Genomic DNA, 12,519 nt, shown 5'->3' with positions numbered 1-12,519 from the left:
CCCAGCCTCCGTGTCTCTCCGGCCTCCGCCTCCTCCGTGTAAAGGCTCCACAGCCTCCACCGGCCAGCCTCTCTCTTTCTTCCTCTCCCTCCCTTCCTCCCTTCCCCGCTCTCTCTCTCTCTTTTCTTCTCTTGTTTTCTCTCTCCCCCGTCTCTTCTACTATATCGGTACGGGCCTGACACGGCACGATGCAGGCCCGTATCGACTCGTTCTGCCGGATAACTGGTACAGTTTCCGGTATCGGTTCCACCGACGTTATAACTAAATATACCCCTTTGTTCATACAATTTAACAAAATACATGATATGGGGTCGATACAATATGATATGTCAAGATTTAAAGCCTTATCAAGAAAAGATAATATTGTGACATAACTTGTAACCCAGGATCTCATCAAAAAGGCTAACTAGAAGATGTTATTTAGATTCCTTAATCCTCCATAAGTACTCAAGATCTACCCAATTTATAGCTGATATAGGACAAAACATACATCTGCATAGATCCTTATATGTTACCTCCGTTTAAGCACTAGCATCCTTGTTAGACTAAGGATCCAAATCCAATCACAATTATCATAAATCCAATCACAAACACTATGATCAACTTGTGGCCGGCCCAAATGGACCCATGCTAAAGTCTCCAAGTACACATAAGCTATAGGTCGGGTTTGCTCTGATATCGTTAGTAGCAACCGGGACCTCCTCCAAAAAGGCTAGCTATAAGATATTATTTGGGTTCTTCTGTCCTTTATAAGTACCCAAGTTCTACCCAATATAAAGCAATATGGCACTAAACATGCACCCGCATGGGTCCTCACATAAATGTATACATACATACATACATATAATATATTCATGGAGCTACATGCAGGTGGAATACAACTACAAAAACAGCTACTTTTGCGAATAAATAGAAAAAGCAAATCTTTTGACAACATAATCCAAAAAGTTGACCATATAACATGATTGCTGATCATATCACTAAAAGTATTATTATTCAGCAAATCTGTGGCTGGATTAGTACTCATTTCTCTCTTCTTTGAACACAAGGCTTAAAACCTATTAAGAGAAAAAAATTAATTCATTAATGTAATAGTATATGAAGTAAAACTGACCAAGTCAATAACAGTAGAAACTTCTACAAAGAACAGTATAGCATCAACTATAAATATGATACATGTGTTTACGGTAGTAATCTATACCGAAAAATATCAAAGGAATTATAAGTTTCCATTCAGCTATTAATAGGCACTAATAGCGCTAAATAAATGTGAAACTAACAAGGAATTCCTTAACAGCTCATGGTGAAGATTCTCAATTTTTGCTCACCAGCGAAGCACTGAGGTCATATCACTAGAAGTAAACATTTTTCTCTGATAAATCATGAAAAGAAACAAAATCAATAACTATCACACGGTTCCAAGAGATTTGATAAGTCTAGCACAAGTTTTATACATAAAATTGGGATATACATCTCAAATTCATATGCATAGTTTCAAATTAGCACTATCATGATCCATAACACGATACACAAGTAATGTGCTAGTGATGATGGTAAAACTGGCTCCTCCAAAACTGTGTGAAATATTTGATATTTAAAGTCAATCATTATTTCTTGACATATAGTTCGAGACTCGGAACATTTTCAAAGAAAATGAAGTATATCAGCATGGTAAGCTTCTAAATGTAACTGAAAGGAAGAATTTCAAAACATTTCTTGTTCACTGATGAATTTAACACGTTGTGACCAACCATAAAATATGACTAAGCCATTGGTGGTCTAAGCTCATGATCTTTTGAAATATCACGAACATCAGGCGGTATCCATTGCCACATAGGTATAGTACCATAACTAGGAAGAGCCATCAACTTGCTTATACCAGCATGATAAGCTGCAGGAGGTGCAGGCACATATCCAGGAGTAGATATGGACAGGGAATTTACACGCTCCTCCATTCTTTCCTTCTCAGCTCTCAGTAGAGATTTCTCTTCCCGAAGTTCATGTTTCTCCTCCTGCAATATAAGAAAAAATTTACATTCACAGAATCTACTTACAACAAATTTATTCGGAAGAAAACATTGAACAAGGTAGTAGTAAATAGCACTATTTAGTAGCGAATGCTTGCCTATTTTACTGTGAAATAAGAACGATTGGTAGGCACTCCTATTTGGATGGTGCTAGAAAGACAGTAAGAGCCAAAGTAGCCCCAATAGGTGTAAAGTGATGCAAAATCAAATAAAATAATTACTTTATGTGCAGCAAAATGAAAGCAAGGGTCTATAAATAAATATCTCAAAATGATCTAGCTAAGGTAGTGGAAAAAAGATATTTGAACTATTTGCATTGCACCGACAGAGGACATGACCTCCAATAGATATATGCAGACAGAGCTTCTTTTATTGCCTATTAGGATTTTTACTTTTTTCCACTGATTTCTTTTCTTTTCTTATATTAAATTATTGAATTGATGCTTGCTTAGCACAGTTTAGGTTGGAATTAGTGATGAATTTTATTGGAATAGACTGCTCATTTGTGGATAATAAAAAAGAAGAGTTATATTGACAGATCCACAATTACCATGGCTCATTATTGGAAATGGCCTGTTGGTTATAGCCATGGGTTGGTAGTCATAATGAATTTTGACATCAACATTAACATCAAAGAAACTTTATTTATCCTAACTATTACAGAGTTGTCAACAAGCATTAGTCCCATAAAATGTTAAAATAATGCAATGCGGACCAAGGAGGGTAACTAGAAATGGCTCGTTGGTTATAGTTATAGCCATGGGTTGGTAGTCATAATGAATTTTGACATTAACATTAACATCAAAGAAACTTGATTTATCCTAACTATTACAGAGTTGTCAACAAGCATTAGTCCCATAAAATGTTAAAATAATGCGATGCGGACCAAGGTGGGTAACTAGAAAATGTTGCCAGATTGGAAGTCAGAATTCCCATATAATTATTGGCTAAAAAGTGATCGCTTATCAATATGTCTGAGGTCAGAAAAGGTATAAGAAAAAAAGGGGGAGGAGGAGGAGAAGGACAAAAAACTGACCACTTGCTCATATCTCAGCAAAAATATGGACAGAGCACCACTGGAAGTACTAATCAAGCAATGCTAAGTTTAAGGTTATGCTAAGGATCTAATAGGAAGGACGCATATATCAAATAAACAAATAAATAAATCTTCATTTAGGTTTTACAGTTCTTTTTACCAAGAAAGACTTTCAACTCCAAATTAATCTTCCATTTTTTATCATGTTATGAAACAAAACAAGAATTTTATCAGGACTGTGGGAATCATGACCATCATATTTAGAGCAGCCATCTAGCATTTATCGTCACCATAGCCAGCAAAGCTCATCTAGTATATCTCGAGTCAACCATCATATTGTAGTTTAAGCTCAAGAAAAGAAAAAAGCATCATTTACTTTTTGAGGAAAAGACCGAAGCATCAGAATTGTGAAGAATAGTGATAAAAGAGCTCATATGTATGGATGTATGTGTGTGTTTGTGTGTCTTGTGCATCTCATGATTATCTATGTGTGTGTATGTGTGCATGCATGTGTGTGCATATATGTACTATGTGTGTAAATGTATGCATATATGCATGTGCATATGTGTAAATGCACAGCATGTAATATATATTTGTGTGCATGCATGCATATATATATATATATATATATATATATATATATATATATATATATATATATATATATATATATATATGTATATATGTATGTATGTATGTATGTATGTATGTATGTATGTATGTATATTATATACACGTACATGCATGTAGCACCCTGCTATATGTGAGGACCATATAATGCAAGCTGTACATCAGATATCAGTTATATATGCTACCATAATGGAAGATAAACTCACCTTTAAGTTTTTTATGTCCTCCTTAAGCTTTTTATTTGCATCTTTAAGATCCTGGGCCTCAGCTTTTAGCTCATTCAAGAAACAAATGGCATCATTCAGTATTGCACACTTGTCAGGTTTGACAGGCTTCCCAGGCTCCAAAAGCAAGCTAAGTTCCGAGTACCTAAGGAATGACAAATAGGAACTCTTTAGAAAGCTTCCAGAAATTTGTCTGCTTTGATTAATTCCAAGTCTGACAGCATACAACATATAATTTAGGGACAGCCAAATGATATGAAAAAATTGTGAGCATGGTAGCACGTAAAAAAGAAAACAGGATGTGTCTATCAGCCGGCCACATCATTACACTCAAGGCATGATCATGATAAAGCTTGCCTGTTTTCATGTTCGACTACTCCCTTATTCCTGTAATCCTATCTCTCACTAGGTATGGTTTAAAAAAAGATACGGGTTCTACTAAAAAATAAAGAAATATTTGGCAAAAAGCTGTTTAGTCATGATAGGTGTGATATCATTAAGTCTCTTGAAATCTTACCCAACCCCCATTTCCTTCAATTTCCACACATGGCACTCAAATTGTCTCCTTAATTAAACGATGTGATAACTATGAAACCTGTAGAAGGCCTCAACTTGAAAGGTCAATCTATGGAAGAATTCTCTATTATTATCTTTCTTGTTTCTTAGATCGCAGAGAAGAGTGTAGTGGGGAAGGTTATGCGATTGTCAGCTCATAGGTTTTCTGGTTCACACACACTTGCCTTAAACTTTTAAGATGGTATTAAGGATTTATGCAAGGTATTAGAACCAAATTTACAAGGTTCAAAATTTTGCTCCCTGTTTTCTATGGGTTTGTTCAATCTCTTATACAAGAAATCATGCCATTACTTTAGACTTTGTATGTTTTCTACTATAGTTATTCATGCTTTATTACATATGTGTTATCTGTTAATATGTACAGTCAAACTAATCACGCAATATTTGTAATTTACAGTTACTAATAAACTTTAAAAAAACAACATTTACTATTATCTGTTAGAATTACTTTATTGGTTATTTCAAAATAGGACTTTATGGCATTGTTCGTACTTTCCTTGATTCTTACAGCAGCATTTTCAAATCATTTAAGAATACAAGTTCTACCATCATAAAATTAAGAAACAAATGATAAGTAATATTGATAAAACTATTAGATTTTCTTAGAGGTACCATGCTGATAGTTTTTGTAGTGTCAAATCATTTCTCAGGATACAGAAGGTTAGACTATGAATATAACTATGCAGCCCCCCAAAAAGGAAATCTTGGCTCCATCCATGTCTAACAGTTTGAATACCTTTAACTGCTTAGAATTGGTTGTCCAACCTTTTCTAATAGATTATGAGTGAGATTGTGCTCTAGATCATGTTATTTTTATTTTAATCAAGAATCTATGAAATATCAAATTAAAGTTGAAAGCTAAGTAAAAATATAATATCTCCTCTCAGCATAAGTTACTTTTTTTTATATATCTAAGAAAATAAGATAAATCACATGTCATACTTCAAAGAATGCACCTCAAATTACAAGATATTAGAGCCTGAAACCACATCCAAGATTTGCTGAGGATTTTGGAGACACTGTTCAGATTTCATCACCTTCCAACAACTGACCATTAAATTGGATGTTGACTGATCATTGGTGTGCCATCACCAGCTAGTTTGGCTGGACTGCAGCCAAAATTCAAAATCCTGATAAAACAAAGTCACTAGAAATGTTTCCAAAACTTGATCATTGGCTCCTGAAACTCCATTCAGGTGGTTCCAGATTTTCACAAATATATTTGAAGCCATTTCCAGGCTGGTTGTGAATAGCGCGACAACATATTTTCTTGCCCACTCCAGCCACCTTCATGAAACTTGTCACTTTTGAAAAGGGTCGTCATGGTAACAAGAGGTCATCAACCTCTTTCTTTTGTCATTTGTGTGCTGTGACCAATTTAAGGGATTGCTGCCCTGTTTTCTGTCGGAAACCAACCCAATATGATCTCCACGAGATTGCCTCCATTTGTTGGGTATTGTCAGTCTTCCTAGATCCCTATTTTCCTTCATCTACCTTCTTCATGAGGCTTTGGGGCTCCTAGGTTTATAAAGGCTTCGGGACTGTTTATAAGTTATAAGAAATTCCTTCTTCCTAGTTTGAGATTTGCAATTCATCCTCAAAGCTAGATTAAGTAAAAGACATCAAGTTTATGGTCTCTTCTAACTATGCCTCTTTGGTAGTTGATAATGTTTCTGTAATTTGCTAATATGAAGAAACCAATCATAAGGCTCCTTAACCACATTTTTTCAGTTGTGAATGCCTTCTCTCCTGAAGGATAACTATTGTACTTGAAAATCATTGGCTCACTGAATGTGCAGTTCTTTTGCATGACATAATCAGTATCTCAGTGAAGCTTCAAATTACATTGTCACACAGAGAGTAAGCTGCAATAGAAACCTACTTGATGTTGCAAGACAATGAACAAGACCAACCATGAAACCATCTTGTGGTCTGCCATTGTGCATGCAGTTACAGAATTTGAGTAACTTCTTGTGTTTCTTATTCCACCAATCGTGCATTATTGGATATTTTGAGTATAGGCTTGAACTCAAAGCCTATGCCTATGTTTATAAGGTTAGAAATTCTTCAAGTTAGCATTCTGCTGTTATCTTCCTTCAGCTTTCTATTTACCTTTTCAAAGAGAAATTATATAATATCTTTTCTTACTTTAAAACCACATTTCCAGACAATAGTTTACATTAATTTGAAGGTTGTTTAGCCTTGATGCCTTCTCCTTCCTACATGCACTGAAGGGTATTAAACAAGATCAACAGTAGGGGCAAAGAGAGAAGGAATGTCAATTTACAAAATGTTATACAATTAGGAATTTCTCTTACATCCCTGGTGAAGAGTTTCTCTCTATTGCACTTCCAAATTTTGGTTATTGGAGTGAGAAAGTAGAATTATTGCCAATTGATTCCTTGCATTTATTTTGTTAATCCATCACTTCCATAGTTCCAGTCTGCTATGCAAGATGCCAAACTGCACAAGAAAAATTCATGCTCTTATGTTTTTTAATATCTAAAGATTCTGTTGTTGATCCATCATGATTTCAGGGGAGATATCATAAAGCATAGTCTTCAGTTCCTCTTCTGAACTTTTGTTCTTCAGAAGATTTTTGGTCATTGTAAGATTCCATATAAGTGGAGTCATGGAGTATATCATTGGTGTACAGACAATTGCCCACTAAGAGATTGTCAACTAGCGAATAGCCATAGATTTTGTCCAAGAGATTGTTGATTAAAGTCACAAAAATTATGAAATATCAAAAACAAAGCATAAATTCCAACCTATCATCTAGTACCCCACATTTTTAGTTGAGCTATCGGAAAATTGGATGCAACAAAAGTTGGCATATCAAAAATTATATCCACGGTATTACGCTAAATTTGAACTTATCATTTAGCGCAAGAATCTTAAGATGATCAATCATTCAGGTTTTAATACCAGAATATGCACAGATCTTTTGCAGGGAATCATGTGTTAAAAATCTTGGATAATGAATATCTGACTAATGATTAACGTTTCTGGACAGGGCTTTGTCTTTTTTTGCCATCTTTCCAGTGACCACATTATTTTGTCTTCCATATATTAAAATTTAGCTTGGATATGTGCAAATTAATGAAAAGTATCCATCTAGACTAGTAAACTTGTAAATCAGAAAATAATAATTGACATAAATAAGCACCCAAGGAGATTTTTGCTGAAGAAGCACCTTTCTTTCATCCTGTCTCTCCTCATTTTCTCACGACAAGCTTTGGATCCTTGAATAACACATGGTTCATCACGCTCCCTACAAAACAATGTTAGGTACCCATAATGGGTGACAGATGATTCAAGAATCATGTTAACTTCTGAACGGAATTCCTTTATATGTTGAAAGAACAGACATTGATAAACCACTATAAATATAAGAGAAACATATGATCCATGTGTTTGTTTCAGAGCTATTTAAATCCAAAGACATTTTGAGATTTAATAAAACTGAGAAAAACAAAAATAATTATTATCTCCATATAGAATTTAAAGTTCGAATATGCCACGGACTTACTCTGCTCGATCTTTATCACAGATTTATTCCCCTCTCTTGCTAGTGAAAATTCCAAGCAGTGCTTCTATTTAATTGAATAGGTTAAGTTCCGTTTGTCTAAATTCTTGAGAGTGTTTCAATCATCTATGAGACAGTCAGTTAAACTTTTCATGTCACAAAGAGTTGGCTCAACTTGAGTATCGGACCTATTTTCATCATCAAGCCTTCTCACTCTAATATTGTTTTGGCTATTGAGGACTCCAGCTTGAGAATTCTCCATGGAGGACTAAGCAGATTTTACAACTCAATCTTGAGAAAAACAAAAATAACTAGTACTTACATATAGATTTTAGCCTCTTTCTTGCTAGTGTAGATTTCAAGCAGTGCTTCTATTTAATTGAACAGGCTAAACTCTGTTTATCTTGACTCTTGAGAGTGTTTCAATCATCAGTGAGACAGACAAACTTTTCATGTCTCAAAGAATTGGCTTTACTTGAGTATTGAACCTATTTTCATGATCAAGCCTTCTCACTCTAATATAAAGTTGGCTATTGAGCACTCCACTCCATCTTGAGAATGCTCCATGGAGGACTAAGCAGATTTAACAACCCACTATAAGCTTCACACTAGACCTATATATTTGGTGTGGAATTTCTGGCCATGCTAATTCAGGCAAAAAGAGAGGCCTCGCATGAAACCTATACCACCAATTGGCAAGTGAATTACAATGTCTCTTACCATCTTGAAGAAACCAAACTTCACCTAACAACAAGTCATAAAATTTAAGCTTTAAAATTGATCTAGTCAAGTACAATTTTGGCTAAAGGGATAACAAATGATGATGGACAGAGAGACTATCATGAGCAAAGGATTGAGAATCCACTCCATTGACCACGATGTGCACATCATAAAACATATATGAGCTAAATGAGTTTGGATGCTTCTAAATAAATGAAAATAGCATATCACTTCCGTTAAGATTGTTTATGTTGCATTGATTTGAAGCATAAGTAGGAGACAACTTCAGCATATGGTTTCTTTTTCTTTTTTAGGCATTTTGCACATAGATTATGAATAATGCTGTGGATCATCAATCTATATTGCCTATCAATTATTTTGAGCTTGTACAGTTGAAGCTCCAATTCTACAAATAGAATTCCATCTTAATCCTCACTCTTTCTCAGCACACATGCACGAGCCTACGCACATACGCTGCAGGAAAAGATAGACAATATTACCCATTTTTTAAGTTTTACAAGAAGACAAGAATTAAATATTTGCTTCATCATGAGTTAGATGTCCAAATAAAATGGTAATGGAATACAAACCACCAGTTAGAGATAATGCGGATATTGGCATAATATGTCGCAATGTGCATCAGGATGATGCATCCCCCTAATTTCAATGCTAATATTTAAAAAGTGAGCTACATAAGGCATCGTACCTTTTTCTAATTCCATTTGCTTTGGTGGTAGCATCTGTAAAAGAAGATTCAATCTCCACACCAGCACTGCAAATAAAATCATATCCAGTGATTTTCAAATTACTACCTCAAACCTTGACACTGTCTAAAAAGGAAAAAAGGAAAAAAAAGAACTTCTGCAGAATGAAAATCCAACTTGGCTTTCAGCCTCTTGAAGCTGAAACATGGTTGGTTACCTGCAAAACTTTTTAGAAGTTTAATATGCAATTCCTATAACTACTGTCAGGTATTCCATGCTTGAGACTAGAGCTTTGTTTTTCTTGTCCTTAAAACTGTGAGCTTATCATAATGAAAACAAGTAAATAAGAAATTTCTTTTAAGCGAAAAGAATGACTAGAATATGAGAACTAATTTGAAGATTGGAAAATAGATTTCTCCATCCTTTTTGAGAACCTGGATGGGGAAAGTCCTGACCGAGATCCAGGTAAGGGCGGGACTCGAACCCAGGTCTTTGGTACCAGCCCCCAAAGTCTTTGCCAACGGCACTAGTTGGCACCCTCTAGATTTCTTAATCTTTAATTTGTTAAAGTAAGAACTTGAAGACAGCCAACTGTTCTTTCCATGTAATAATATGAATACATTTGACAATTCATTGCCAAGTTCTGATGAAACGAATGAATAATAAGGGCCATGATTTCATTACATTTTCTAAAGGTTCCCAATAGATTATGCTTTTAATTTATATATTCAATAAGCTTGTGTATTATATTGTTGTTTTGTATAATCTATATTCTATAAGCTTGTGCATGTTTTGTATTTAAGTCTATGTTACCGGAACCTTCAGTTCAGCGAACAGTACTTGTATCTAACAGTTAAACATGGAATTGGTATGACACTCAGACATGAATATGTAAGAAGAAATGCTCAGATAGACATTTGAACACACCCATGAACCCAAGTTCATGCACATTGATTTTGGACTGATATAAATTTCGAACTCCTAGTCTCCTAGTTCAAATCTAATGACAAACATGAACCATGCATGCTCAAAGATAACCTGAAATTAACTGGTCCATGGTGAAATGGGTGCATGCACATAGATTTAAGTCTGACACAAATTTCAAACTCTAAGTCTACTAGTTCATATCTAATGACAAACATGAACAATGCCCGTTCAAAGATGACCTGAAATTAACTGGTCCATGGTGTGATGGGAGTGAACAATATAATACATAAGAATTTGTGTTTCAGGGCCTATTCAAGCTTAACGCCAGATATGAGAAAATTTTTTTGTTTTCCAATAATATGAAAGAAAATAGCAGCTCACATAAAAGGAACAAATAAGAAACCTACACAAAACGATACTTAAATATGAAATGGAACATCATGGGTTTATACAAGGAATGAAGAGTCGCCTGTCATGCTCATGACACTTAGAAAATGCCAAACCAAACCATGTCAACATTTAGCACAAAACAGTATGAAACTCCAATGGCAGATGTAGAAATCAATTCTTCAGGCATCAAGATTATTTGTTATTACTTTTATTGAGAAGTACACATATTTCTATTTATCACATATACAACTAAACCAAGGGTATTTTTTTCTCGGCCAGTGCATAAATAACCACCAATATGACTTGTCATACAGGATACTAAATCATGCCAAGTTCCAACCCCTTTGGACCTCAACTTTAATCGGACATTTCAAATTACATCACATGCCAAGATTACTTTTTTTTTTTTGCCAAACTCCCATTCTCTTCATAATTGATAAACATAAATCAGTTTCTTCATTACAACTCGTTCAGCAATCTTAAAAAAAGGAACCCCTTAAACCCAAATTCCGTTCAAATTATCAGAATGATAAAATCTTGAGAATAATCCCAGAACAAAACAAATATATGGCTCCTAAGAATTAAAGCCGTGCACAAAAGGTGCACAACATAATGACCACATAGGAGAAAACGATGGAGGGGCAATGTAATCGACCCAATGATTCATTCAAAATGAGCAATGGAAACCCTAGGAATCGGCGTACCTTGGGGGATCGTTCAAGAAGATATCGATGGAGACGGCTTCGTCGATGAGGCGTCTATAGGAGTCGAGATCCCAGTAGCCGTCCGGGAGCGAATCCATCCCTACCCGAGGTCTGGGAATTCGAGGAAATCGTAGAGAACCAGAGAACAAACACGGGTTGGATTTATTTCGACTCTTCTTTCTTTCCTTCCATATGGAGCACGGGTGCGGTGGAGATTTGGTGTTAATTTCCTAGTTAATGGTAGATACGGTGTTCGCAAGGCAGATATGGATGTCTGTTTCTGCCGCCAATGCATGGTTTCGAAATGTCTGACTTGGCATTTTTTTTCCTCAAAATAGATTCAGAGAATCTTGCCCACATGCATGTACAAGGCTGGTATTTGTTATTAAGAAATGCTGATTGCTTGGTTTGGAAAATTTTTATTCTTTTTTTGACTAATGACTGTGACTTCAGCGAGATCTTAGAGAATATATTCTATGGCTTTTTTCTGATAGAAAAAATTTAGACTATTTCTCAATTTGTACATTTCCGCAAGAGTCATGCTAAATTTTTTTTATCATTCCATTTTATCAGATATCTCCCAAGAAACCATGCTATATAGCTTTAGAATAAGTAATTATAATGTTATGGATTGAAAGGATTGCAACTCTGTCCCAGCATGCATGATTATTTAGCCAATATCCCAATACCTTCTTGAACGTTCATCTGAATAAGATGATTTTTTTAATAGAGGATTGTGTTAAAGTGTTTTAGAAAATGGAACTCCTACATGGCCTAGTTCTAAATTCTAATAATGCAATGACCAAACATAACTTGAGGAATCCCCATTACCAGTCTCAGAAGAATTATGCCCCAAAAAATCTCACATTATCCACAACCTGCTGGCTGGACCCAGATGTGGAAAAGAAGTATGGGACAATTAATGTGATCTATCTCTCTTGTAAAATGGCATCACATAAATCCACATAAAAGAACATTTTAAATGCATGAGAGCTACTAAAGAGAACAAGAAGATGAGGATCTCAAGTCTCCTTGTTGCTATTCGAGAACCC

The 12,519-nt window shown here is 35.2% G+C and overlaps 1 protein-coding gene across 2 annotated transcripts; it reads right to left on the bottom strand.

The window, feature by feature from the left end:
* Positions 1-128: 128 nt before the first annotated feature.
* Positions 129-11,823, bottom strand: LOC103719454 (transcription factor bHLH104-like). Of its 2 annotated transcripts, XM_089929596.1 has the most exons (6): positions 11,468-11,823; positions 9,449-9,514; positions 7,690-7,767; positions 3,900-4,062; positions 1,880-2,012; positions 129-1,058 (listed from the first exon to the last, which is right to left on the bottom strand). In XM_089929596.1, exons 1-6 carry the CDS (start codon positions 11,563-11,565, stop codon positions 1,024-1,026), a joined length of 573 nt encoding a protein of 190 aa, XP_089785722.1. In that variant the 5' UTR covers positions 11,566-11,823; the 3' UTR covers positions 129-1,023. The 2 variants fall into 2 exon arrangements, with proteins under 2 accessions (XP_089785722.1, XP_038979546.3); XM_039123618.3 differs by lacking the exon at positions 129-1,058 and having other exon boundaries at positions 1,537-2,012; positions 11,468-11,822.
* Between the last annotated feature and the right edge of the window lie 696 nt (positions 11,824-12,519).

Source organism: Phoenix dactylifera, chromosome 3, assembly GCF_051530095.1.
Source record: "Phoenix dactylifera cultivar Ajwa chromosome 3, Ajwa_hap1_PhDact_Kaust_v1.1, whole genome shotgun sequence".
NCBI lineage: Eukaryota > Viridiplantae > Streptophyta > Magnoliopsida > Arecales > Arecaceae > Phoenix > Phoenix dactylifera.
Note: the sequence above shows the minus strand (reverse complement) of the source record. Positions and strands in the feature narration are given on the sequence as shown.